Source organism: Sciurus vulgaris (genome assembly GCF_902686455.1).
Source record: "Sciurus vulgaris genome assembly, chromosome: 1".
NCBI lineage: Eukaryota > Metazoa > Chordata > Mammalia > Rodentia > Sciuridae > Sciurus > Sciurus vulgaris.
In genome coordinates this window covers 72,488,005-72,512,909 of record NC_136461.1, presented here as the reverse complement: position 1 = coordinate 72,512,909, position 24,905 = coordinate 72,488,005, and the positions used below count along the sequence as shown (strand labels likewise).

The 24,905-nt window shown below is 39.2% G+C and overlaps 1 protein-coding gene across 5 annotated transcripts in view; it reads left to right on the top strand.

Moving 5' to 3' along the window:
• The window catches only part of LOC306660844 (mucolipin-3), a 177,854-nt gene extending 160,922 nt beyond the window's left edge, over positions 1-16,932 (top strand). For all 5 annotated transcript variants that reach the window (XM_079139475.1, XM_079139479.1, XM_079139478.1 and 2 more), the window contains 9 exons: positions 446-530; positions 608-704; positions 5,477-5,576; positions 8,092-8,204; positions 8,288-8,437; positions 12,891-12,992; positions 13,098-13,220; positions 14,034-14,240; positions 15,943-16,932. In XM_079139475.1, the coding sequence (XP_078995601.1) occupies positions 446-530; positions 608-704; positions 5,477-5,576; positions 8,092-8,204; positions 8,288-8,437; positions 12,891-12,992; positions 13,098-13,220; positions 14,034-14,240; positions 15,943-16,077 (1,112 nt within the window). In that variant the 3' untranslated portion in view covers positions 16,078-16,932. The remainder of the gene's footprint in view (positions 1-445; positions 531-607; positions 705-5,476; positions 5,577-8,091; positions 8,205-8,287; positions 8,438-12,890; positions 12,993-13,097; positions 13,221-14,033; positions 14,241-15,942) is intronic.
• The last annotated feature ends 7,973 nt before the right edge of the window (positions 16,933-24,905 follow it).

Sequence of the window (24,905 nt, the reverse complement as noted above, 5' to 3'; positions counted from 1 at the left end):
AAAAATTGCTTATGAAGGAAAAATTGTCAACACATAATATTTTTAAAAATAGACCCTTTAAACCATTTAGAAAATCTTAAGCATTGCATGTGCTTCAAATCCTATGCTTGGGATACAAAAAGGAATCAGGGAGGCACTCAGTTAGACTTAAAAAGACAAGGAAGCAAGAGGGCATTCTGTAGGACCCCTAAGGAAATGGAGTTGGAGTCTTCATCTCCCCACCAACCCAGAAAAGCTATAGTTATTCATGTCTTAAAAACATACAAGGCACTGTAACCAAGTGCAGTGATGGCTAGCTTCTGAAATCATAATTTGGGAAAAATATCAGGCTCTATTCAAGTACATTGAATAAGTACATTGATCTTAAATGTACTATCCTTTCAAAATGCAGGTTCATTTGTGTATTTTAGGCACTACATCATGTTTTTGTTTCTTTTTGTGGCAGAGTGTTTCCTTGTAGAGCCGGATGAGCCTTTTCATATTGGAATACAAGAAGAAAATAAACTTAACTTCACGTTGGACTTCCACAGGTGAGGGAAGCAGACAGGGGCATAATTGGTTTTTGCGTGTGTGCTTCCACTGAACCAGAGCCTCCTCTGTTTTCTAGACTGGTGACAGTGGAGCTTCAGTTTAAACTGAAAGCCATTAATCTGCAGACAGTTCGTCATCAGGAGCTCCCTGACTGCTATGACTTTACTCTGACTGTAAGTGTGAGATCCACTGGATTTGGTTCTAATCTGGAGAAAAAAATTGTTTTATCTAATTATATGCTTCACATACTTGTATTGAGGCAAGACCAAAATTACAGAATATTTCCACATGAATGTGCATGAGTGGGCCATGGATACAGCTAGTTCTATCTCACTATAAATTATTTACTTTTTATCTGTAAGTTCCGTTATGGCAGGGACTGTCTTGTTCTCTACTGTCTCCAGTACCAAGAATGGTGTCTGGCACAGAGCTGATGTTCATACATGAAAGGAGCACAGGAGTGTGGCTGTGTGTCCAGGGTTCCATACCGAGTTTCCTCATCATGGAGGGTTCAGCCTTTGGGTTATTGCTCACAGTGACTTCTTCACATTGCCTCTGAGTGCTCTGAATGTCCCTGTCCCTTCAGTCTACCCCATTACTTCTACATTGTCTGCATTCCAGTTGCAGATGGAGCTGTAAAGCTCTCTAGAAAGCACAAGATGCTTTCATCTGAGTTTATCACCTCATAAGATCAGATCACTCACCTGCTACTGTTTGGTCATAGCAGGAGAGCATTTGAAATAACTTAGCTTCATGTGATCCAAGTTTCTGTTACTTCAATGGTAGTTTTTATAATATTATCAACAAGTTGTTTACCAGTATTACTTGATTTTTTTATTGTTTATTTTTACAGACTGCATTTTGATTCATTGCACACAAATGGGGATGTAAATTCACACCATTCATGTAATCATACATGTACATAGGGTAATGATGTCTGTCTCATTCCACCATCTTTCATACCCCATTACTTGATTTCTTAAATTTCAGCTATCATCCACATCGCCTCTCCTTATTCTTTCTCTCTTGAATTTGAGACATGACAATTTTCAGAAGTTTTCTAATTCTTCTACTTTCTTCATGGAACTTTTTATGATTCCTCAGATAGAAATACATTCTACAAACTGAACTCCTAGGTGTTCTGTGGGTTTTCTATTTTGTTTTAGCCCCCCTGCCCCATGCGCTTCTTGGATTTTATATGGGTTTAACACCTTCTCCTTTTTAGGATTTTTCTCAGTGTTTATCATCAATTCTGCTGGTAGAAAGCCCCTTGAAGGCAGGAACCATTTTGATAATCTTGTGATCCTTCAGCAAAAATTGCAGGTGACAGAAATATTTGTCGAACAAATAAATGAAATACTTGTGAAATATTGGACCCTTTTCAGTGGCCCAATTCAGTGGTATCGGCAAACTGACTTATTAGCCACAGGCAGATTCATTTTATTTTCAACATTATTGTTGGCTCATCCCAACCCTATGCCTCTGCATGGTGGGTTTAGCATTGTATCTCATAGAACTGCAGTAGAGCTTGTGTCCTATGAGTTGATTTAATAATAAAAGCTTTTAATGCACCTGCATTCTTGGAAGGAAACATGGACTGGGCAGCATATACCTGATACAAAATGTAGGGGTGTTGGAGTCAGGTAAGCTTAATTTTAGCTCACCAGTTAGTAACTATGTAACTTTAGCAAATTACTTAGGTGGTTTGTACCTTAGTTTTCTCATCTATGAAACAAAATTAATATCTACCCACCTGACAAGGTTATTATCAAAATATGAGATAATGTATGTAAAGGACTTACTTAAGTATTTGGTATATACTAGAGATTGGATTCATTCAGTCACTGTTCTTGGTTTTCTGTGTGTTTGTTGTTGCTTTGGTTTTTCGTGGTACTGGGGTTCCAACCCAAGACTTTGTGCATGTGAGGTGAAGCACTCTACCATTAAGCTATGTCCCTAACCTTCCACAGCTATTTTTAAACTTTTGTGTGGGTGCCCAGTTAGATTTATAATGAAAAAAATAGTGCATTTTCATTCATGCGTAGTAGTTTAATAATTTGTGCATCATGTACTTTGAAGATCTTTATTAGAGGCATAAATATTAAGATTTTTATGTTCTCTTGAAGAATTAGTTCTTTCATCATTATGAAATAGTGGTTTTTAACCCTGATAACATTCTTTACTCAGCTTTCTTTTGATTAGTGTTAACACACTAAATTTTTTTTCATCTTTTTAATATTAGTCTACTGTCCTTTTATTTAAAATGGATTTCTTGTTAGGCAGTATAAAATTAGGTCTTCCTTTTTATCCAGTCTCACAATCTCTTTTTATTAGGGTGCTTAGAACACTTAATTTTTTCATGATTATTAATATGGTTTCCCTTTTTTTCTGCCCTCATTTTGAGTAAGTATTTTTTATTATTTCATTTCTAATTTTAGCTATATCTCTTTGATGTATTATTTTGGGGGGGGTATAGTTTACATCTCTAAAATCTACTTTCAAGTGGTGTTACATCACTGCATGTATAGTTTTAGAACCTTACAATCATACTTTCATGTCTCCCATCTTAGTTTTTATGTTATTGTTGTCACACAACTTCTTTCTTTTTTTTAAAATAAAAACCTAATGGTTATACATAGTAGTTGAGTTTATCCTGACAAACTCATTCAACAATTTATTTCTATATGTTTTTTGAAACTATAAAGCTCTCTAGAAAGTACAAGATTGTCTCATGTGAGTTTATCACCTCATAAGATCAGATCACTCACCTGCTACTGTTTGGTTATACATTATCATTATTTTTATTCAAATAGTCAATTGTTTTTCAAAATGATTTAAATGATAAAAAAGTATCTTTATATTTTCTTATGTATTTACCATTCCCAGTATGCTCTGTTCTTATTTGTAGAGCAGGTTTGCATCTGGTATGATTTTCCTTCTGATAAAGGGCTTCCCTTAACATTTCTTACAGTGCAGGTCAACTGATGATGAATTCTTTCAGCTGTACATCTGAAGAAGTATTTTGACTTTATTTTTTAAAGATAGTTTTACTGGGTATAGAATTCTAGGTTGACTGGTCCCTCTCCTCCATGGTACTTTAAAGATGTTGCTCTTCTGTCTTATATTCTTTCTGATGAGAAATTTGCTGTCATCTTTATCTTTGTTTCTCTGACTTGGGTATGTGTTTCCGCCTGACTGTATTTAACATTGTTTCTTTATTTTTGATTTTAAGCAATTTGGTTGTGGAATGCCGTGGTGTTATTTTCTTCATGTTTCCTCTGTTTGAGGTTCATAGAGCATCTTTTGTTTGTGATTTGTAGTTTTCATTGCATTCGATATTTATTCATCATGATTTCTTCCCATATTTTTTCTGTCACTTTCTCCTCACCTTTCAGAGAGTCCAATTACATTTATATTTGGTCACTCAAAATTGTCTCATAATTTGCTAATGTCCTACTTATTTGCTTAATGTTTTAGTATTTATTCTCTGTGTTTTTCATTTTGGATGGTGTTTACTTCCATGTTTTCAAATGTACTAATTTTTTTTCCCTGTGCTAATGAATCTTTTCTAATCCTATCCAATATATTTTGTGTGTGTGTGTGTGTGTGTGTGTGTGAGGCATTCAGCTTCTTCTGAACCTTATTGAGATGTGTTTGACATGAAATCATGGTTTACTCATTCCAGATATTTAACAAGCACCTACTATTCACAAGATCCCTATGCTTTTTAAACAAAACATTTTCTCTCTGACTCTGCCACATAATACTGAGCAAGCATCTTTGTTATGTGAGGTTGTGCTGGGTCCTCTAGCTACTGTGAGGGACAGTCACTGACAGTGCTCTCAGTTACTTGCCGATGGTAGAAGCTTGCAATTCATCATGAGAAACAGTGACTAAATACTAAACCCGTTTGAAATCTCATATCTGAAGTGAATCTGACTGCCCCACATGAAGAAGCTTCAATAAAATTAATCAAATTACAGACTTTTTTTTTTTTTTTGGTACCAGGGATTGAACTTAGGGTTCCTCAACCACTGAGCCACATCCCCAGCCCTATTCTGTATTTTATTTAGAAACAGGGTCTCACTGAGTTGCTTAGCAAATCACTTTTGCTGAGGCTGTCTTTGAACTTTCTTGGATTCTCCTGCCTCAGCCTCTGGAGCCAAGCCGCTGGGATTACAGGCGTGTTTACAAAGCTTCTTCTGGACTTGAAAGAGAGAGAAGGGGGAAGGAGAGGTGAGGGAGACAAGGCTGGGCAAGGATTGATTTTCTTGCCTTGACTTCCCTGTCCCTGCATGGGCAAAGGGAGGCAGCTAGAAGGGGAAGACAGCATGAGGCCTGTGGGAGGCACTCCAGCATATCTTTGCCCTGCTTGTTGCCCTGTGTCTTACTGGTTATCCCAGAAGCAAGACATGGCTGTCGACTTTCTGTCACAAGCCCTTTATAATGTATGTGAAGCTGGAGTAACTACAAAATCTAGGCCCAGAAAGAAAATTTTGAATCTCCACCTGAAATGTGTCAGGACCAAATGAGTTTCTGTGTTAGTAAAACTTGCAGGAACACTGAAAATCTACCTCCAGCTGAGGCCCTGATGGAAATTTGGGCAAAAGCATAGCTGTACCAACTCTTGCCATATCAAGAAGGCATCTGAAGTTACTTCCAATGGGTAGAAAGACGTACTCTTATTACATAAGATGTGCAGGATTGGAATGCTGTCCTAGAAATATATGGTTTTGGAGACTAAACGTTCTCTACAGAAGACTCATCCAATCTTCTCAACTCACAGAGAAATAAAGAAAACTTCCCAAGGTTGAATAGAAGTAGCAACAGGTTGGAGATGGGAATCTGGGTCTCCTGTACCAAAAGAATTGCTTCTCAATCAATACATAGTGGTATCTTAGTTCAAAAACTGTACATGTCTTTGACCTTTTTCATGTCTTCACAGATAACATTTGACAACAAAGCTCATAGTGGAAGAATTAAGATAAGTTTAGATAATGACATTTCTATCCGGGAATGTAAAGACTGGCATGTATCTGGATCAAGTAAGTGATGAGCTCCACTCATTTTCAGAATGCTTACTAAAAAATGTAAAATGGTTATTAAATTACTGCCCAAAGGATGTGTGGAACACAAAATGAAATGTTCCCAAGTCCCTAATTCTCTGCAGCATCAGTGTATTGTAGGTATCTGATATTTCAGGTAACATGTAAGTTATTAGTATGAAATGACTCCTTTCATTCTCCACGTCCTTACTTGCCTACTCCTTACCAAGAACGTACTCAGAGACCCCACTGAAACCTACATGTACCAAACCAATATTTATTGAATGCATATTTCCATCTTCATTTTTTTCCTTTTAATATTTTAAAATATTTTTGAGAGAGGCAGAATCCTTATGTTTACAGAGAAAGAAACCAAGGCTCAGAAGTCACGCTTCATGTCTATGGTCATGCAGCCAGGAAGAAGTCAGATATGATTTTACCCTGAAGCATCTCACATATTATAATTGTCTTCCATCCAGGTTAAAAAGTAGACTAAAGGTGAAAAGGGTCTATTCTTAGAATTTAGGTCTACACTGAATAATGTCAAGAATTTTCAAGCTGAACTGGAGAAAATTGCCTGGAAAGAATTTATCTGCCCATTTTATGGATAGATAATCTATCCATTAGATTTTAGATACAAAGTAGACCTATCCATTTTATCTATCCCTCTTCAGTAACAAGAGAGTGCTTAATAATTAGGTAAGGGGTTCTTGGATTCTAGTGAGAAAAGAGATCATCTCAAGTATCTGGCAAGCTGTAGTTTCCCCAGCTGCACACAGATAGTAGAGGCCTAGGAATCAATAGTAATCCTTACTCAGACTGTATCTGGATAATCACTGTTTTAGGGATTCCTACTGATTGATTTTCCAAGTTCAAAAGTAAGAATGAGATAATACAAGTAAATAAAATGAAATTTCTGCATTGCAGTATTTTTTTGCACTGATAGGCAACTTCGAATATATGAGGCTCTTGAATCAAAAAGTTTATTTCAATCACAAATTTGCTTATTTGAAAGACAAGCCTGTTTTGTCATCTGTAAACGCCATAATGCTTTCTCCGCAAACTTTTTATAATAGGGAAAATGAGAGAATATGATGGTACTTGACACAGGGCTTTCTCTCAAATGTTTGTTTCTTGGTTTTCAAGTTTTTCTAAAGTAGATTTAGACATTCCTGTAGCCCTTAGATGCCCCTTGGCAAATATAAGTAGGATGCTTTATTACAGAGTTAGTCTTAAGTACTTTATCTTTATATCAGTATAGAGCACTGGCTAGAAACAAGCCCTGTATCAGACCTGAGGCCTTGTCCATCTCTCTTCATTGACTGTACCCATGTAGCCAGGTTTTAAACTTTTTCTTTTGTGGTACTAGGGACTGAATCCAGGGCCTTGTACCTGCTAGGCAAGCACTCTACCACTGAGCTACCTTCCCAGCCCTTTTTATTTTTTCAAGACAGAGTCTTGCTATGATGCAGAGGCTGGCCTTGAACTTGTGATCCTCCTGCCTCAGTCTCCTGAGTAGCTGGGATTACAGCCCTGTGTCACCATGCCCAGTGACTGTATTTTCAATTCTCCAAAAGCTCTGAGTGGGTAACCCTTTCTTGTCACTGAAGTATTAGCTAAAACCAGCTGCCCCTTAGGTGAGACCTTCTCTACTATGCAATATACACAGAACTCCTTCTTACTCTCCCACAACAACCTCCCTGCACACTGCAGTGGTTCTCAAACTTTAGCATCACCTGGAGGACATGCAGACCCAGAGAGTTTCTGATGTGCACTTCTAACAAGTCCTCTAGGAATGCTAAGAACTAATAATATAGAGTGACAGTTGCTGGAAACAGGCTACAGAGGCTTAAACCCTGACTCTGCTACTTACTGGTCATGTCACCTTGGTCGAATTACGTAACTTCTATGCTTTGGTTTTCTCACCTGCAAAGTGGGATGAATCATACACACCCCATTGGGGTTGCTGTGAGGCTCAAATAAGTTCATGCATATAAAGTACTTGGAGCTCTGTGAAGAAATGTGCTCATTACATATCAGCTATTATGATTTATTTTGTTTATACCATTGATTTCTATTGGAAAGTAGTTTGTTCCTGTACTTATTTACTTCTTGTCTCACTGCAGTAGAATAGAAACTCCAGAAGATCAGGAGTCTTGTCTATCTTTGTCTGTTATTTTATCCCAACCTCTAGAAAATGGCAAGTGAATAGTGGGTACTTAAGGAATATTTATACCTAGATAAATAAATGTTAATGGGCTGTGGGGCAAGGATAATTCTATTTAGAACAAAAGATCACAAGCTGATAATTAAAGGTCTTTGATTGATGGCCATGGCGATTTTCAAAAGAGGAACTTTCAACCTTCTTTAAATGCTTGTTGGAAGAATGTGAGGTCTTCTTTGTTGTCTTTCTGGTAAGAAAGTTGGGATTTTCTAAATTTATTCTAAAAAAGAAGTAGATGTCACCATATTAATGTCTTGCACATACACACTATGTAATGCTCTTTGTTTCTAGTTCAGAAGAACACTCATTACATGATGATCTTTGACGCTGCTGTCATTCTGACTTGTCTGTCTTCATTACTCCTGTGCATCAGGTCTGTGGTTCAAGGACTCCAGCTTCAGCAGGTAAGGGCTGATGCTTTCTGGGAATGCAGATGACATTTTGATAGTCAGGGAAACTCACTGTGCCTCTCTTTTTTCCTCTAAAGGAATTTGTCAGTTTTTTCCTCTTCCATTATAAGAAGGAAGTTTCTATTTCTGATCAAATGGAATTTGTTAATGGATGGTACATTATGATTATTGTTAGTGACATACTGACAATCATTGGATCAATTCTGAAAATGGAAATTCAAGCTAAGGTAAATATTTTTCCTAATGATTAGTAACATTTCCATCATTCGTATCAGATTTGGATTAATGATAATATATATTTGCAGAATGTGAAAATTTTATAATTTATTCATTTCTTTCCTTCTTTCTACCAGGGATTGAACCCAGGGGTGGTTAACCACTGAGCAACATCTTCAGCCTTTTAAAAATATTTTATTTAGAGACAGGGTCTTGCTGAGTTGCTTAGAGTCTCACTAAATTGCTCAGGCTGGCTTTGAAATTTGATTCTCCTGCCTCAGCCTCTCCAGCTGCTGGGATTACAGGTGTGCCCCACCAGGCTAGGCAATAATTTCTTCCAAGCTTTATGTTGAGTAAAGTTGAAAATGTTAACAGTAATTTTCTTTACTCAGGTCAAGAAGTCTCTTAGGCAGATAAATAATAATATAATATAATTATATAATTATAATAATATAATCCATAAACCACTGCATCAAAATCTCTAGATGCCCTGTTAGACCCTTTCAATCTGAACTCTTCCTATGGGGCCTGTAAATTCTTAGACACAAAAAAATTTATACACACACCAAGATAATAATGGTGAGAGTTTAAAAAATCTTACAAGAAATATAAAAATCTTCAACACAAAAAGAATGAGTTAGAGGGGAGAGTAAGGTCAAGATACTATGGGATGGGTGCTTGCATTTGTTTCCTATCATTCAGAAAATACTCTCATTTACTTGCTTTTCCCATTGATGTGTTCCAAGACTATCCTTTTTAAGTTATGATTACCCTAACCCAGAAACAAATTTTTCCCCCAAACAAAAAACCAAATTAAAAACTAATACTGTTCAAAATAATCTTGCTCAATCTTATATTTTTGTAGTCTTAATTCAGCTAATTATGTCACATAGGGAGTCAATGATGAGCCTGGGCAGAGACTGTAAACACAATGGCTCAGATCAAAGTGGAGCTTATTTCTCTCTTAGTAATAGTCAATGTGGGTATTCTAGGATGGCAAGTGGCTCAGCTCCCTGCTATCACTCAAGGACCCAAGTTCCTCCTATTTTGTTTTCTTCTTTCTTTTCTGTTTTTTTTTTTTTTTATAAGAAAGCAGAATATTGTAATATTATGAATATTGTAAAAATAGTGCAAGAGAACAAAACAGCTTTACTTTTGCTTTTGAGGTCTGTACATCCTTTTCCAGCTTCATGAATCAAAGGGGTAGGAGATGTGAGTAACTAGGTTTATTTATGTATTTTGGTAAAGAACTTGTATCTGTATTCCAATTAATTATTATTACATACTCTAATGTATTTCTTTGCTCATGGAGAAAGATATAGTCCTACAAGATAAGATGATAATCCTTTTTTTGTTGTCCTCTGTTTAACAAAGAGCAAAATAATGTAGACTGAAAATCAGAGATGGGTTTCCTGCTGAATAGATTGTGTCAATAAAGCAGAGAAATTTTAAAACAACATTTGATACGTCCAGGACATTTCAGAAAATGTATTTCTTAAAAATGAATTTTTGAACAAATGAACTATGGGAAACCAGGAGAAAATCATGGTATATGCCATGCCCTTTATTTGGAACAGTTCCCTTAGAAAAATTCATATTCAGATCCTGGGCCAAGGACCCATTTTCTAAATGTGCTGAACCCTAAGATGCTTGTACTGATTTCTGATTGATCATCGATTATAGGAATGCAGAAATGGCCCTAAGGGCTCAACCTGACTGCATGATCTACACCGGGTCACCTCACAAATGGGTGGTGGCTGGGAAGTGAAACTATTCCCAAATATATATACACCAAGTAATGGTGGAAGGTCTCCCCTGTTCTATAGCCTTGGTTCAAGAGTGGCAGACCTCATTTCTTTTCAAATCTTTTTTTAAAAATTTATTTATTTTTAAAATTTTTACAGACTACATTTTGATTCATTGTACCCAAATGGGGTACATCATTTTGTTTCCACAGTTATACATGATGTAGATTCATACCATTTGTGTAATGATACATGTACATAGGGTAATAATGTCTGTCTCATTCCACCATTTTTCATACCCCCCCATTTCCCTCTACATAATCCAAAGTTCCTCCATTCTTCTCTCACTCCCCACACCCCACCCCCATTATATATCATTCTCCACTTATCAGGGAAAACATTCGACCTTTGGTTTTTTGGGATTGGCTTGTTTCACTTAGCATGATATTCTCCAATTCCATCCATTCATTTGCAAATGTCATAATATTTTCTTCTTTATGGCTTCTTTATGTGCTGAGGAAGTAAATAACGGGTTTAGATTGACACTGTGCAGCTGCCATCATACGTGGCTGGAGTATATGTCATTTACCCTCAGGAACCAAAAAAAAAAAAAAAAAAAAAAGAAAGAAAGAAAAAAGAAAAAGGAGTGATAGATTTGCAGCATGTTTTTATTTTTACCAAATTCAGTGATCATTAATCTTCATGAGCCCTTATGGGTGTCCAATAAACCTTCTCCATTTTCTATACTGTTCACTCCTCCTTCAGATGATCATTTCTTCTCTTCTGAAACCTCTAACACCCTCACTCTCAGCTGATGACCAACCTCTTTATTTCACAAGACCAAGAGGAAAAAAAATAAAAACAGCAACAGAACTTTGGCAAACTCCCACATTACTTATCTACCTATAAGCCTAAGTACCCATACCTTCTGTTTTTTTTTTTTTTTTTTTTTTACTGTGAATAATTCAGACTAGTATCTCAGCCCAATCCCTCCACTTGCCTACCAGGTGCTGTTTCCAATCACTTACTCAATCAAGGTCATAGGTCTAGCTAGTCTTCCTTCTCTCTGAATCATCAATTTCCCTCTCCCTCCCAGCTAGTCATTCCATAGCATGTTTCTCCTTTCAGAGACATAAAAATCTCAGCTTTATTTCTCTATCCAGCTTCTGCCCCATTTCTCTGCTCCCCTTTTTATAGCAAAGGTCCTCAAAAAAGTAGTTATCTCATTGCTTGTGATTCTGTTCCTCCCCCACCTCCCCTTTTTTTCCCTTTGGGTACCCGGGATTGAACTCAGAGGCACTCGACCACTGAACTACATCCCCAGCCCTATTCTGTATTTTATTTAGAGACAGGATCTCACTGAATTGCTTAGTGCCTCGCTTTTGATGAGGCTGGCTTTGAACTCTGTATCCTCCTGCCTCAGCCTCCCAAGCCACTGGGATTATAGGTGTGCACCATTGTACCTGACTGTTCCTTCCCTTTTCCCTTTTATCTGTTCTGATCAGGCTGCCCTGCCACTCCATGGAATATTTCTTCCAGTAATCTCCCACATTGCTAAATCCATGAATCAATTATTTATCCCCATCTTGACCTATCAGCAGCTTTTAACACTGTGTAGCATTCTGTCTTTCTTCGTTGGCACTTTTTCACAATGCTGTCACTTACCTGAACTTGGACTTTCTTGGTTTTTCTCCTGAACTTGGACTTTCCCTTGTTAGTTCCCCTTCATCTTGCCAACCTTCAAGGTGTAGTGCTTGTGCACCTTCTCTTTTCTGCCACTGCCTTGGTAATATCATCTAGTATCTATTAGCTAATGTTCCCAAATGTATATCTGCACCTTGGAATTCTCTGGATTCCAGACCTGAGAATCCAAATGTGTATGCAATCTCTCCACATAGATATCTATTTGTCCTCCCAAATTTAACTTCCCTGAAACAGAACTAGAATCCCCACTTCCACTATCCAAACCTATTTCTTCCATGGCCTTTCCAATTTCAGTTAATGTCAACTCTCTTCAGTTGCTCAAGCCAAAAACCATAGATTCATCAAGAATTCCTCTCTTTTACTAATTTCCCCTCTCACATGTAACCCAAGAGGAAACCATATTGTTCTACCTTTAAAAATCACCTCACCCCTACCACTATTCCCAGTCTGGTCTCAGTCATCACCAGCTCTTACCTGTTATTTCACAAGCACCCCCGATCCCTCCTCTAACAATCTGCTCTCAGTTGCAGCAGACATTTGACTATGAGATCCCACACTATCCTTACCTTGTGTCTCCATATTCTACCAGTTGATCCCTTTCTCACCAGGCTCCCTCCTGCCTCAGGAACTTTGTATTTGTTGGTGCCTCTGCCTGGAAAGTTTCTCCCCAAGATTTTTGCTTGACCTGCTTCCTCATTCCTTTCAGATATTTGCTCATGTGCTACCTTTTCATTGAGATCATCCCTGGTCACTCTATTTCAAATTATGAACCTGTACCCATTCCTCATCCCCTCCCTGGGTTTTCTTCTCAGCCTTTACCACCAGCTATCTCTCTGAACACCCACCTCCCCCGACCCCGTCCCCACTAGAATGCAAGCCCCAGGAGGGCAGGGAATCATGTGTGTTTGTTCACTGCTCTATCCTGAGCACTCTGGACAGTGCCTGGCTCTGAGCTACCTGATATGTCTGGCCCAGATGACTTTGCTGTTTAACTATTTTTTTCCCCACTCCATAGAGTCTAACAAGTTATGATGTCTGTAGCATATTTCTTGGAACTTCTACCATGCTTGTGTGGCTTGGAGTCATCCGGTACCTCGGTTTCTTCCAGAAGTACAATGTAAGGAAGTGCATGACTTGCTGTGCTCTTGGCATTTGTTTCACAGTTATTGCTCTGCTTTGGAACAAGGACAAGGGATTCTAATGACCTCTCTCACTTTCCCAGCTCCTTATTCTGACCCTTCAGGCAGCGCTGCCCAATGTCATCAGGTTTTGCTGCTGTGCAGCTATGATTTATTTAGGCTATTGCTTCTGTGGATGGATTGTGCTGGGCCCTTACCATGACAAGGTACTGATAAACCACACTTTTCCTGTTGTTGTTACTAAGCTCTTAGAGTAGAGCCAATGGCTTGCTTATCCTTTTTAAAGGAACTTCTTTTATTTTGTGATTCAGCCTTAAAATGTGGAGGATAGTATATCTGTTGCCATATTTATAAACTAGAACAGTGTGACCAACTTGAAAGAATCATTGATTTACTCAACTACTCCAAATTCTGTTTGGAATATGTCAATTATTAAGTTCTTTCTACTACCAGCAAAGTTTAGTCAATTTGATTTATCAGTATATATCAGAGCAGGACATGGCCTAAGCCTTGTTAAAATGTGACTTTATTAAAAAACAAAGTTGTATATTGAGAAACTGGTAGTAATAGTTGAAAACTTTGTTAGCAGGGGTGTAGTCTTAAAAATGATATTTTATCTTAAATGGAATGAGCTTTTAAATGAGACATATGCGTGTGTCTGATTAGGACTCAGGCATCTCTGCAGAAGCATTTCCAGGGTCTCTTTCTATGAAGGTAAGGAGGAAGGGGAAGGCTTATCTCAGAAAGGCCCACAGGTACAGAGTTGCTCCCTCTGCCTTCCATTCAGACTGCTCCAATTAAGAGGAGTACCAAGAAAGGGCTGCTTGTCCCAGAAAAAAGCAGTAGGTCTGTGCATGGTATATGCATCACAAAGCAAATGCTCTGGCTGCCTCAGGTTATTTGTTTGAAAAGGGTAAGTTGCAATATCTGGTCCCATTATTTTTAAAGTAATGTTATGAACACAGGTCTCCAATGGGAAGGAATGTGGAAGAAAGTGAATTTTTCTCTTCTTTTTCCAGTTCCGTTCTCTGAACAGGGTCTCTGAGTGCCTTTTCTCTCTGATAAATGGAGATGATATGTTTGCCACATTTGCAAAAATGCAGGAAAAAAGTTACTTGGTCTGGCTGTTTAGTAGAATTTACCTCTACTCGTTCATCAGCCTCTTTATATACATGATTTTAAGCCTTTTCATTGCGCTGATTACGGATACATATGAAACAATTAAGGTAGGTTTACCAAGAGCCATACGTACCAACATTCACCTAGATTTTGACAATAACATTTAGTACCAAAGAAGAGGAGAAAGTTGATGGATGTTAACTTCTTCAGGGTAGAGAGGGGCCTCAATTTTAGAGACAAAAACAGAAGTGAAGGTGAAATACAATTTCCAGAGTCTTGCTTGTAAGTAACTGTGCTTCCACAAGCAACTTTTCTAACATTTTACTAGAATTACAAGGGTCAGTAGGTATTGGTGAATAAAAGAGCTGGAATTGCAGAAAGCCAGAATTTTGTGGGTAACTTTAAGAATCAATTTTCATAAAGAAAAATTGAGCTCTCCCTTTGGTGTATGCTGTCATTGAATCCATTACAGAGCAAGGCTCTGCAGGGCCTGTCCCCAGGGGCTTAGCCTCTGGAGCAGCAAAAGGATTGGTATGTCAGGTACTGTATGCTTTATACAGTCAGAAACCTGATTTAAAAAGCTATTGTGATTCATATAGGATATTTTTAAAAATCCACTTGAGTCCCTTAAAATATGGAATGGTAGAATAAATATCTTTATATATTTAAATTTCTAATAACCTTATACTGTTAAGTCTACTATTGGAATCGACACTTCCCCTTGGGGACTTGACTTTCTGAAAATGAAAATACGGAAATAAGATTGATCCAGTGTTGAAGAGAAGGCCAATTTGGAATGGATAATTATGAACACCTTGCTTGTGAAGCCTGGGCCATGACTTCATTCTTGACCAGCTTTCAGGAATTGAGCATCCTCCTTGTTCTCTTAATTCTTGCCTGGCAGATGTGTGCTTTGGTGCCCAAGGTGACTGGGAAAGAATGCAGATATAACTATCCAAGTACCTCCCCAGGGTGCTCTTAAAGTTCAGTATCTTCAACTCTGTGTGCAGAGAACTGTGTCATTCAAAGGTGACATCCCGGATGGCTAAGAGTAACCCTTGATTACACAAGCTAATCATTAACATTTTACATGTGACATTTTACACGGTAACATTTTAGATGTTACCCGCTCTCCCTGGGTTCAGAGCACTTGCTAAATGGTCAAGTTATTTCTTATCCTTTCTATTCAGGGAATGTCCTGAAGATCTCATGCCCCATATTTTTATGCTTTATGTGGCTGTTAAGCAAACCTGTATCCCTGGATGAGTAACTCCAAAAGGGTCCACAGTTAGAAAACATGCCTTATTTCATTCAGATCTTTGTCCAGAAGCCTGCACCAGCTCAGGAGTGTCAAAAGCTGTGTGCTGAGGTCATCTGGGGAAGACTAGGGATACCTGCCCCTCAGCCCCCAACAACACCCCCCATCAATCTAGATTAGTTGGGTTTCATTCAAGAAACTTCCTTCACAAAGACATAGAAGTCATGGAGCTGCAGTGGTGACAGAGTGTCCTAAGTTTTGCATGTGGCTGACTGGAGTCTCTCCAGAAGGGAGATAGGTGCATAGTCAGACTCCACATGCCCACTGTGGGCTGAAGTGGACTTGGAATGGAAGAGCTGAGGAAGGCAGCTGTAGAGTCCCTGGTCCACTTTACATCAGCCAAGCCTAAGGGTGACTCCAGGGGCAGCATCTCCATAAACTAAACTGTCCCTCTAGGAAAACCCCAACCCTTGTCAAATGGTCCATTTTGCATTGGGAATCAAGCTGTTTTCAAGGGGTTTACTAATGAGAGCTTTCCCTTCTTCTCATAGCACTACCAACAGCATGGCTTCCCAGAGACGGAACTTCATACCTTTATATCAGAGTGCAAGGACTTACCCAACTCTGGAAAATATAGATTAGAAGAGGAATCTCCAGTATGTTTATTCTGCTGTTGTAAAAAGTAGCTCTCAGGTTTATCTGTGTTCTAGAGGAAAAGATAATTTGTAGCCGAGTTGAGACTATTTGGAGATTTTGAGATCAGGTGTAGTATGTTCAAATACTATTATTTTGCGCTAATTATAGCTATAGCTCACCAAGAGCATTTTACATTTTTGAAATCATACTTAATGTCCTTGCTGCTTTATACTGGGTTCATTTTTAAAGAGTAATTTTGATGAAGGAAGCCATTGGATTATTGTTCTTTCTTATTTATTATGTCATAATGTTTGAATGTGTTCTCTGTGCCCCTCTTTGCTTTGTAGGGATTGGGTTCTCAGTGAAAAGCAATCCCTGGTCTGACAGTGACCTTGGACAACTCAGTGTCCATTCCCTAAAGAATGGGGATGTTACTGTATAGCCACTGATCACTGCATTTTTAAATCTTCTCTTAAAGGACTGAACAAGAATGAAACAACTATCACCAGCGAACAGGGTGACATTTGGTTCTGAAAGACAATTGTTATTCCATTCTGCTTTTAGTTCTGGAGAATATTGGGTATTTTAATATACATTTATAATTTTTCTCTTTTCTGTCAGTGTTAAAGTACAAAGTTGAAAGGATTTCTATACATAAAGTGAAAATTAAACTATATACCAATTGTATATTAAATAAAGATTATGTTATTGATACTTGAGTGACCTCGTGAAAATTTGTATGTGCTGTGCATTTCCTAGGCACACGCAGTTTCACAGTAAGGCAATTTGGGGTCAGGAGCTGTGGTTTTATGGAACAAGTTTCTATAACTCATGCAGAAAATATGTTGGACAACAATTATGCTCAAAATTTAAAAACAAGTGAGAAATGTGTGTCTTAAAAATATATAAAATAGTTGGTTCTTTGAAAAAATAAACAAAATTGATAGACCCTTCGCCACACTAACAAAGAGAAAGAGGGAGAAAATTCAAATTACTAAAATTCGGATGAACAAGGAAATATCACAACAGACACGAGTGAAATACAAAACATAATTAGAAGCTATTTTGAAAATCTATACTCCAACAAAACAGAAAACCTCGAACACATCAACAAGTATCTAGAGACATATGAATTACCTAAACTGAATGAGGAGGACATACACAACTTAAATAAATCAATTTCAAGCAATGAAATAGAAGAGATCATCAAAAGCCTACCAACAAAGAAAAGTCCGGGACCAGATGGGTTCTCAGCTGAGTTCTACAAAACCTTTAAAGAAGAGCTCATTCCAATACTTCTAAAAGTATTCCATAAAATAGAAGAGGAGGGAACCCTCCCAAACTCATTCTATGAAGCCAATATCACCCTGATACATAAACCAGACAGAGACACAGTAAGAAAAGAAAATTTCAGACCGATATCCTTAATGAACATCGATGCAAAAATTCTCAACAAAATTTTAGCAAATCGCTTACAAAAATATATTAAAAAGATAGTGCACCATGATCAAGTTGGTTTTATCCCAAGGATGCAAGGTTGGGTCAACATCCGGAAATCAATAAATGTTATTCACCATATCAACAGACTAAAAGTTAAGAATCACATGATTATTTCAATAGATGCAGAAAAAGCATTTGATAAAATACAGCATCCCTTCATGCTCAAAACACTAGAGAAAATAGGGATAGTGGGAACATTCCTTAACATTGTAAAGGCCATCTACACTAAGCCCATGGCCAATATCATTCTAAATGGTGAAAAACTGAAAGCATTCCCCCTAAAAACTGGAACAAGGCAGGGATGCCCTCTTTCACCACTTCTATTCAATATTGTTCTTGAGACTCTAGCCAGAGCAATTAGACAAACCAAAGAAATTAAAGGGATACGAATTGGAAAAGAGGAACTCAAACTATCCCTGTTCGCTGATGACATGATTATATATTTAGAGGAACCTGGAAATTCCACCAGAAAACTCTTAGAACTCATAAGTGAATTCAGTAAAGTAGCAGGTTACAAGATCAATGCTCATAAATCCAATGCATTTTTATACATAAGTGATGAATCTTCAGAAAGAGAAGTTAGGAAAACTACCCCATTCACAATAGCATCGAAAACAATAAAATACTTGGGAATCAATCTCACAAAAGAGGTGAAAGACCTCTACAATGAGAACTACAGAACACTAAAGAAAGAAATTAAAGAAAACCTTAGAAGATGGAAAGATCTCCCATGTTCTTGGATAGGAAGAATTAATATTGTCAAAATGGCCATACTACCAAAAGTGCTATACAAATTCAATGCAATTCCAATTAAAATCCCAATGGTGTACTTTACAGAAATAGAGCAAGCAATTATGAAATTCATCTGGAAGAATAAGAAACCCAGAATAGCTAAAGCAATCCTCAGTAGAAAGAGCGAAGCAGGGAGTATTGCAATACCAGATCTTCAACTCTATTACAAAGCAACAGTAACAAAAACGGCATGGCATTGGTACCAAAATAGACAGGTAGATCAATGGTACAGAATAGAGGACACGGACACAAACCCAAATAAATACAATTTTCTCATACTAGACAAAGGGGCCAAAAATATGCAATGGAGAAAAGATAGCCTCTTCAACAAATGGTGCTGGGAAAACTGGAAATCCATATGCAACAAAATGAAACTAAATCCTTATCTCTCACCCTGCACAAAACTCAACTCAAAATGGATCAAGGACCTCGGAATCAGACCAGAGACCCTGCATCTTATAGAAGAAAAAGTAGGTCCAAACCTTCAACTTGTTGGCTTAGGATCAGACTTCCTTAACAGGTCTCCCATAGCACAAGAAATAAAAGCTGGAATCAACCACTGGGATAGATTCAAACTAAAAAGCTTTCTCTCAGCAAAGGAAACTATCAGTAATGTGAAGAGAGAGCCTACAGAGTGGGAGAACATCGTTGCCACTCATACTTCAGATAGAGCACTAATTTCCAGAATATATAAAGAACTCAAAAAACTCTACACCAAGAATACAAATAATCCAATCAACAAATGGGCTAAGGAAATGAACAGACACTTCACAGAAGAAGATGTACAAGCAATCAACAGACATATGAAAAAATGTTCAACATCTCTAGTAATAAGAGAAATGCAAATCAAAACTACCCTAAGATTTCATCTCACCCCAATTAGAATGGTGATTATCAAGAACACAAGCAACAATAGGTGTTGGTGAGGATGTGGGGAAAAAGGTACACTCTTACATTGCTGGTGGGGTTGCAAATTAGTGCAGCCACTCTGGAAAGCAGTATGGAGATTCCTCAGAAAGCTTGGAATGGACCTACCATTTGACCCAGCTATCCCACTCCTTGGCCTATACCCAAAGGACTTAAAATCAGCATACTACAAAGATACAGCCACATCAATGTTCATAGCTTCTCAATTCACTATAGCCAGACTGTGGAACCAACCTAGATGCCCTTCAGTTGATGAATGGATAAAGAAACTGTGGCATATATATACAATGGAATATTACTCCACCATGAAGAATGATAAAATTATGGCATTTGCAGGCAAATGGATGAAATTGGAGGATATCATGCTAAGTGAGATAAGCCAATCTCAAAAAACTAAAGGACGAATGATCTCGCTGATAAGCGGATGAGGACATATAATGGGGGGTAGGAGGGGTTAGTGTTAGGGTTAGGGTTAGGTTTAGGGTTAGGGATAAGGAGGGTGGTAAGAATGGAGGAAGGAAGGACTGTATAGAGGGAAAAGAGGGGTGGGAGGGGTGGGGGGAAGGGGAAAAATAACAGAATGAATCAAACAACATTGCCCTATGTAAATTTATGATTTTTAATTAAAATAAATTAAAAAAAATATATATATATATAAACAGGCTGGGACTGTGGCTTGGAGGCAGCGAGCTTGCCTGGCACGTGTGAGGCCTTGGGTTTGATCCTCAGTACCACATAAAAATAAATAAATAAAATAAAGGTATTGTGTCCATCTACAACTAAAAAATATATTTTAAAAAATATACAAAAATATTCCCTACCCTTCATAGACCATTGATTGGTAAGTGTAGGGATTTCACAACATGAATATTTGTTTTATGTATTATTTGTTCAAATAAAAATGAGTTCAATATGTGTAATAAAATTTTTCTCAAAGTAAACTTTTTTCTAAAGAAACTGATTTTTAAATTTCTTCTTTTAAAGGCTTAATGAAGGTGGCTTTGAGAGACTGAAATCTTACTATTTACAATAATGATTCTAGGTGTTGAACTGTGAGGTTCTGCAAAGGAATAAGCTATTTTTGTAGTTCTTGGGACTTTTATTTAAATTTTTAATTTTTTAACTTTTTGGTGCTGGGGATTGAACCCAGGTTTGCTTAACCACTGAGCCACATCCCCAGCCCTTTTTTTGTATTTTATTTAGAGACAGGGTCTCACTGAGTTGCTTAGCACCTTGCTAAATTGCTGAGGCTGGCTTTGAACTCATGATCCTCCTGCCTCTGCCTTCCCAGTCACTGGGATTTCAGGCATGCACCACCATGCCCAACTCTGGTGGCTTTTAAAAAATGAAAAATTTCAGCCTCCTGGTGAGTACTTGGGAGGACTTAATTCAAATATTTGCATCACAGTCATCTTTAGAATTTACTAGGATACAAAATGAATTTTAAAATCAGGTTATTATTTGATAAGTCCTTTTGTTACTCCTTGAGAGATTTCTGGACTAACAATAATACGTCAGTGGCAGCATGAACCCCTCAATCAGGGCTGGGCCTGGAGTGTTGCTTTGCTGCACATTCACTGTTTCTTTTGTGGAATTACAATCAGTGACTTGGTGGTTTCATGTCTCTCTTCTGATTCTTCAAACTTTCTTATTGTGACAGGAGTCTCTGATAAGTTTCAAGGCCTGATTTTTTAGTAATGCTGCCATGAGAGAATAGCTCTACTATTTCTACTATTTCAGTGCTAACTTTCTTAACTGTTCTCAAACCCAACAATAGCCTGATCTAGGTGAACAGAAAGGTTATGAGCTATTTCTGATTTCTCCTTGTATAAGCATATGCGCCATGAAGAACTTCAAAACAGTGGTAGGAAGGAATGGGGAGTGGAAGTCATTACTTTCCCAAGCCCTTCAGCTTCCCTAGCCCAGAAGATCAGGGTTGGCTTTTGTTGTGATACTTCTTTGAGAAGGTCAGCATCTTCTGGTCATAAGAATCACTGCGGGAACTTGTTAAAACTCTGGATATCCAGATGCCATAGAGTTTCTAAGTCAGAAACCTGCATAGGGAAGAAGCCACCACAGAGCTTCGACCTAGTAGAGCGGTGGGAGCAGAACATCTGCTGGGATCACAAAACGCTTCAGTCACTGGCAGTGTGCAACTCAAGCATCTGTGCATTTCCACACTGGGAGAGCAGTCATGTGGGCTGAGCCCTGCCAAGCTGTGGGGCCAGAGCTGTCTGAGATCTTGAGAGCCCAACCCCTACCCCAGTGTGACCAGGAGACTGTGCATGGTGTAAAAGATGATTCTGGTGTTTCAGGATTTAATGTATATCCTTTTTGATTTGCTTGGGGCTGATCACCCCTCCCATATGGCCTATTTCTCCTTTTTGGAACAGGAATGTCTACCCTATCCAAAATATCTTATAGGTTTAAAGTTAGAAGGAGTTCATCTTGAGTTTCAGGTAAGACTTTGGACTTTGAAGTTGATAATGGAACTAGTTAACTATCAGGATGGAAATAATGTTTTGTTTTAGTTTGTTTTTCATTGTGAGGAGGACATGAATTTGGGAAGAAGGTCAAAAGTGAAAAGTTATGGTTGACATGTATTCCCCCCAAAATTCATGTATTGGGAGTTTGGGCCTAGTGAGAAGTTTGGTTCATGGGGATGGAGCCCTCATGAGTGTGTGTGCTGCCGTAGGAGTTTGACCCCTTTTTTCTTTTGGTACATGTGCCTACTTGTCCTGCTTTTTGCCATGAGTTGAAGCAGCACAAGGTCCTCACCAGCAGTAGAGCAGATGCTCTTCCAGAAGACAGGATCAGAGAGCCTATTTCCAAACTCACTCTTTGAGACCAAAATTATCCTAATGTCAAAAGCAGATAAGGATATTATTATGAAAACAATAAACATCTCTCATGAAATGAGAGATGCAAAAATCCTCAACAAGAATATTAGCAAAACCCAACAATATATAAAAAGAATTATGTATTACACCAAGAGGACTTCATTCCAGGGATGCAATGCTGACTCAACATTCAAAGATAAATTAATGTAACCCATCATACTAAGAGAACAATCAAAAACATTCACGTGATCATATCCATAGTGCAGAAAAAGCATTTGAACAAATCCAACATCTATTCATAATAAAAATTCTTAGTAGACAAGCAATACAGAGGAACTTCCTTAAACTTAATAAAGAACATCTATGAAAAAACCCTACAATTAACATCATACTTAACAGTGAGAAACTTAAGAAGCTCTCCTCATAAGATCAGGAACAAGGCAAGGATGTTCCCTCTCATACTCAACTTTATACTGGAAGTCATGGATGATGCGATAAAAGGAGAAAAGAAAATTAAAGGTATACAGATTAGGAAGAAAGGAATAAAATTGTCCTTGCAGAAAAAAAAAACTGAAAGAATTTTTTAAAAACTTCTTGGAACTGATAAATAAGTAAAGCAAGGTTTAGGATACCAGGTTAATATGCAAAAGGCAGTCATTTTCCTATAGATCAGTAATGAACAATTAGAATTTGAGATTGAAACAACATATCATTTATGTTAGTACTCCTCAAAATAAAATAGTTGAGTATAAATCTAACAGAATATGCACATGATATACATTAAGAAAACTAAAAAACTTCTAAATAAGTGGAGAGATATTCCATATTTCTGAATAAGAAAGCTCAAATTGTTAAAATGTCACTTTTTCTCAACTTGATAAATAGACTTAACACAATCCCAATTAAAATCCAAGCAAATTATTTTGTGGATATCAACGGAATGATTCTAAAGTTTATAGGGAGTGGCAAAAGACCTAGAATAGCCAATGCAATATCAAAGAAGAACAAGAGGTTTCAAGATGGCGGCCTAGAGGGTGGCTGCATTTCATGTTGCTCCACGACTCAGGATTCAAAGAGGAGATATTGAGAGACTTGGGACCAACTCAAAGCAGCCGGGTGAGTCTCTCCTGTTGGGGAGGCGTCCCGGATGGGGCGGTAGTCACTGAACGCAGGGAACTTTGTGAAGTAGAGCTGCCCGGCGAGACACCCCTCCCCCGGCTGGAGCAGTGAACTCGGACAACTGGGAGCATCGGAGAGGAGGCCGCTCAGCACAGTGCTGGGACTCGGAGCAACCACTGGGGCTCCGGCGGCTGCCCAGGGGAGGAGTGGCGAGGAGAGCTGTTTGGACTCAGAGCGACCACCCCTGAACACCAGTGCCTGCCCGGAGGAGGAGGAGGAGGAGTAGGAGGAGGAGGAGGAGCAGCAGCAGCATGGCGAGGTGCTTGGACTGGGAGCAACTGCACCAGAGCTACAGGTGGTTACCAGAGGAGGAGCTGCTCGGCGAGCTGTTTGGACTCAGAGCAACCATTCCTGAACGCCGGGGCCTGCCCGGAGGAGGAGGAGGAGGAGGAGGTGCGCGGCAGGTCGCTTGCACTCGCAGTGACTGCATTAGCGCTCCAGGCGGCTGCTCAGAGGAGGATGCGAGTGGTGAGTTGTTTGGACTCAAAGCAACCACTCCTAAACACCGGGGGGCTGCCTGGAGGAGGAGCGAGGTGGGTCACTTGGTCTTGAGTGGCCGCACCAGAGCTCCGGGCGGCTGCCCAGAAGAGGCGAGCAGTGGGTCACGTGGACTCAGAGCGACTCAGAGTGACCGCTCCTGAACACCTGGGAGGCTACCTGGAGGAGGAGGAATGGGGCGGGTCACTTGGACTCGAAGTGACTACCCAGGGCTACGGGCAGTTGGCGGGAGGAGGAGGCACGCAGTGAGTTGCTCGGACTGCTAGTGACCGCACCGGAACACCGAGCAGCTGTCTGGAGGAAGAGGCGTGTGGCGGGTCTCTGGGACTCACAGCGATTGTACGGGGCCCCAGGTGGCTGCTCAGAGGAGGGGCCTCATAACCAGGCGATTAGGTGCAGAGCAGGGTCCCAGGACCTAGGAGGCTTCTGGGTGGAAGAGCCGCACAGAGACATGCTTAGGGGCGGAGTGAAGGTTCCAGGCCTGTGGGTAGATTCTCTGAGGAGAGGCAGCCTAAGGAGACTTGTCTGCGAAGGGTGAGGCTCCCAGGCCCAGGAGGTAGGGCCGGGCCCCTGGGAACTTTGCAGAGGAAGGCAGCCCAGCCCAGGCAGTAGTTGTAAATTGAGGGCAACCTCTAGGAGGGGAACTGACCAGCGAGACCTCCCCACCAGGTGAGTCTTCCCTGCCGGGTGAGGTTTTCCCACAAGGACGGTAAAACCAGAGACTCAGGCCCAAACAGGCCTTGCCTCAGCTCGCAGCCTAGTTCCCCTTTGGATGACCATTGGTCAACAAGTGGAGGCACCTCTGCCCACTAGCAGGGAATATACCCCACCTGAAGACTACCACCCCTAGAGAGGCAGCTTCCTTGTGGAGCACCGCACTATCAACTTCCTCCAAGACTACAGCCTACTGAAGGCTAAGAGGGGATATACTAGAAATCTTCAGGAGGGACATTATAAGTCATTAGAGGAAATCTGCAATATCTCAGCGGTCCACTGATACCCGAACAACATGAGAAAACAAGAGAAGAAAATGCCCCAAACAAATCTAGATGTTACATCAATAAAACCCAATGACAGCATGGAAGAAGAAATGACAGAAAAGGAGTTCAGAATGTACATAATTAAAATGATCAGGGAAGCAA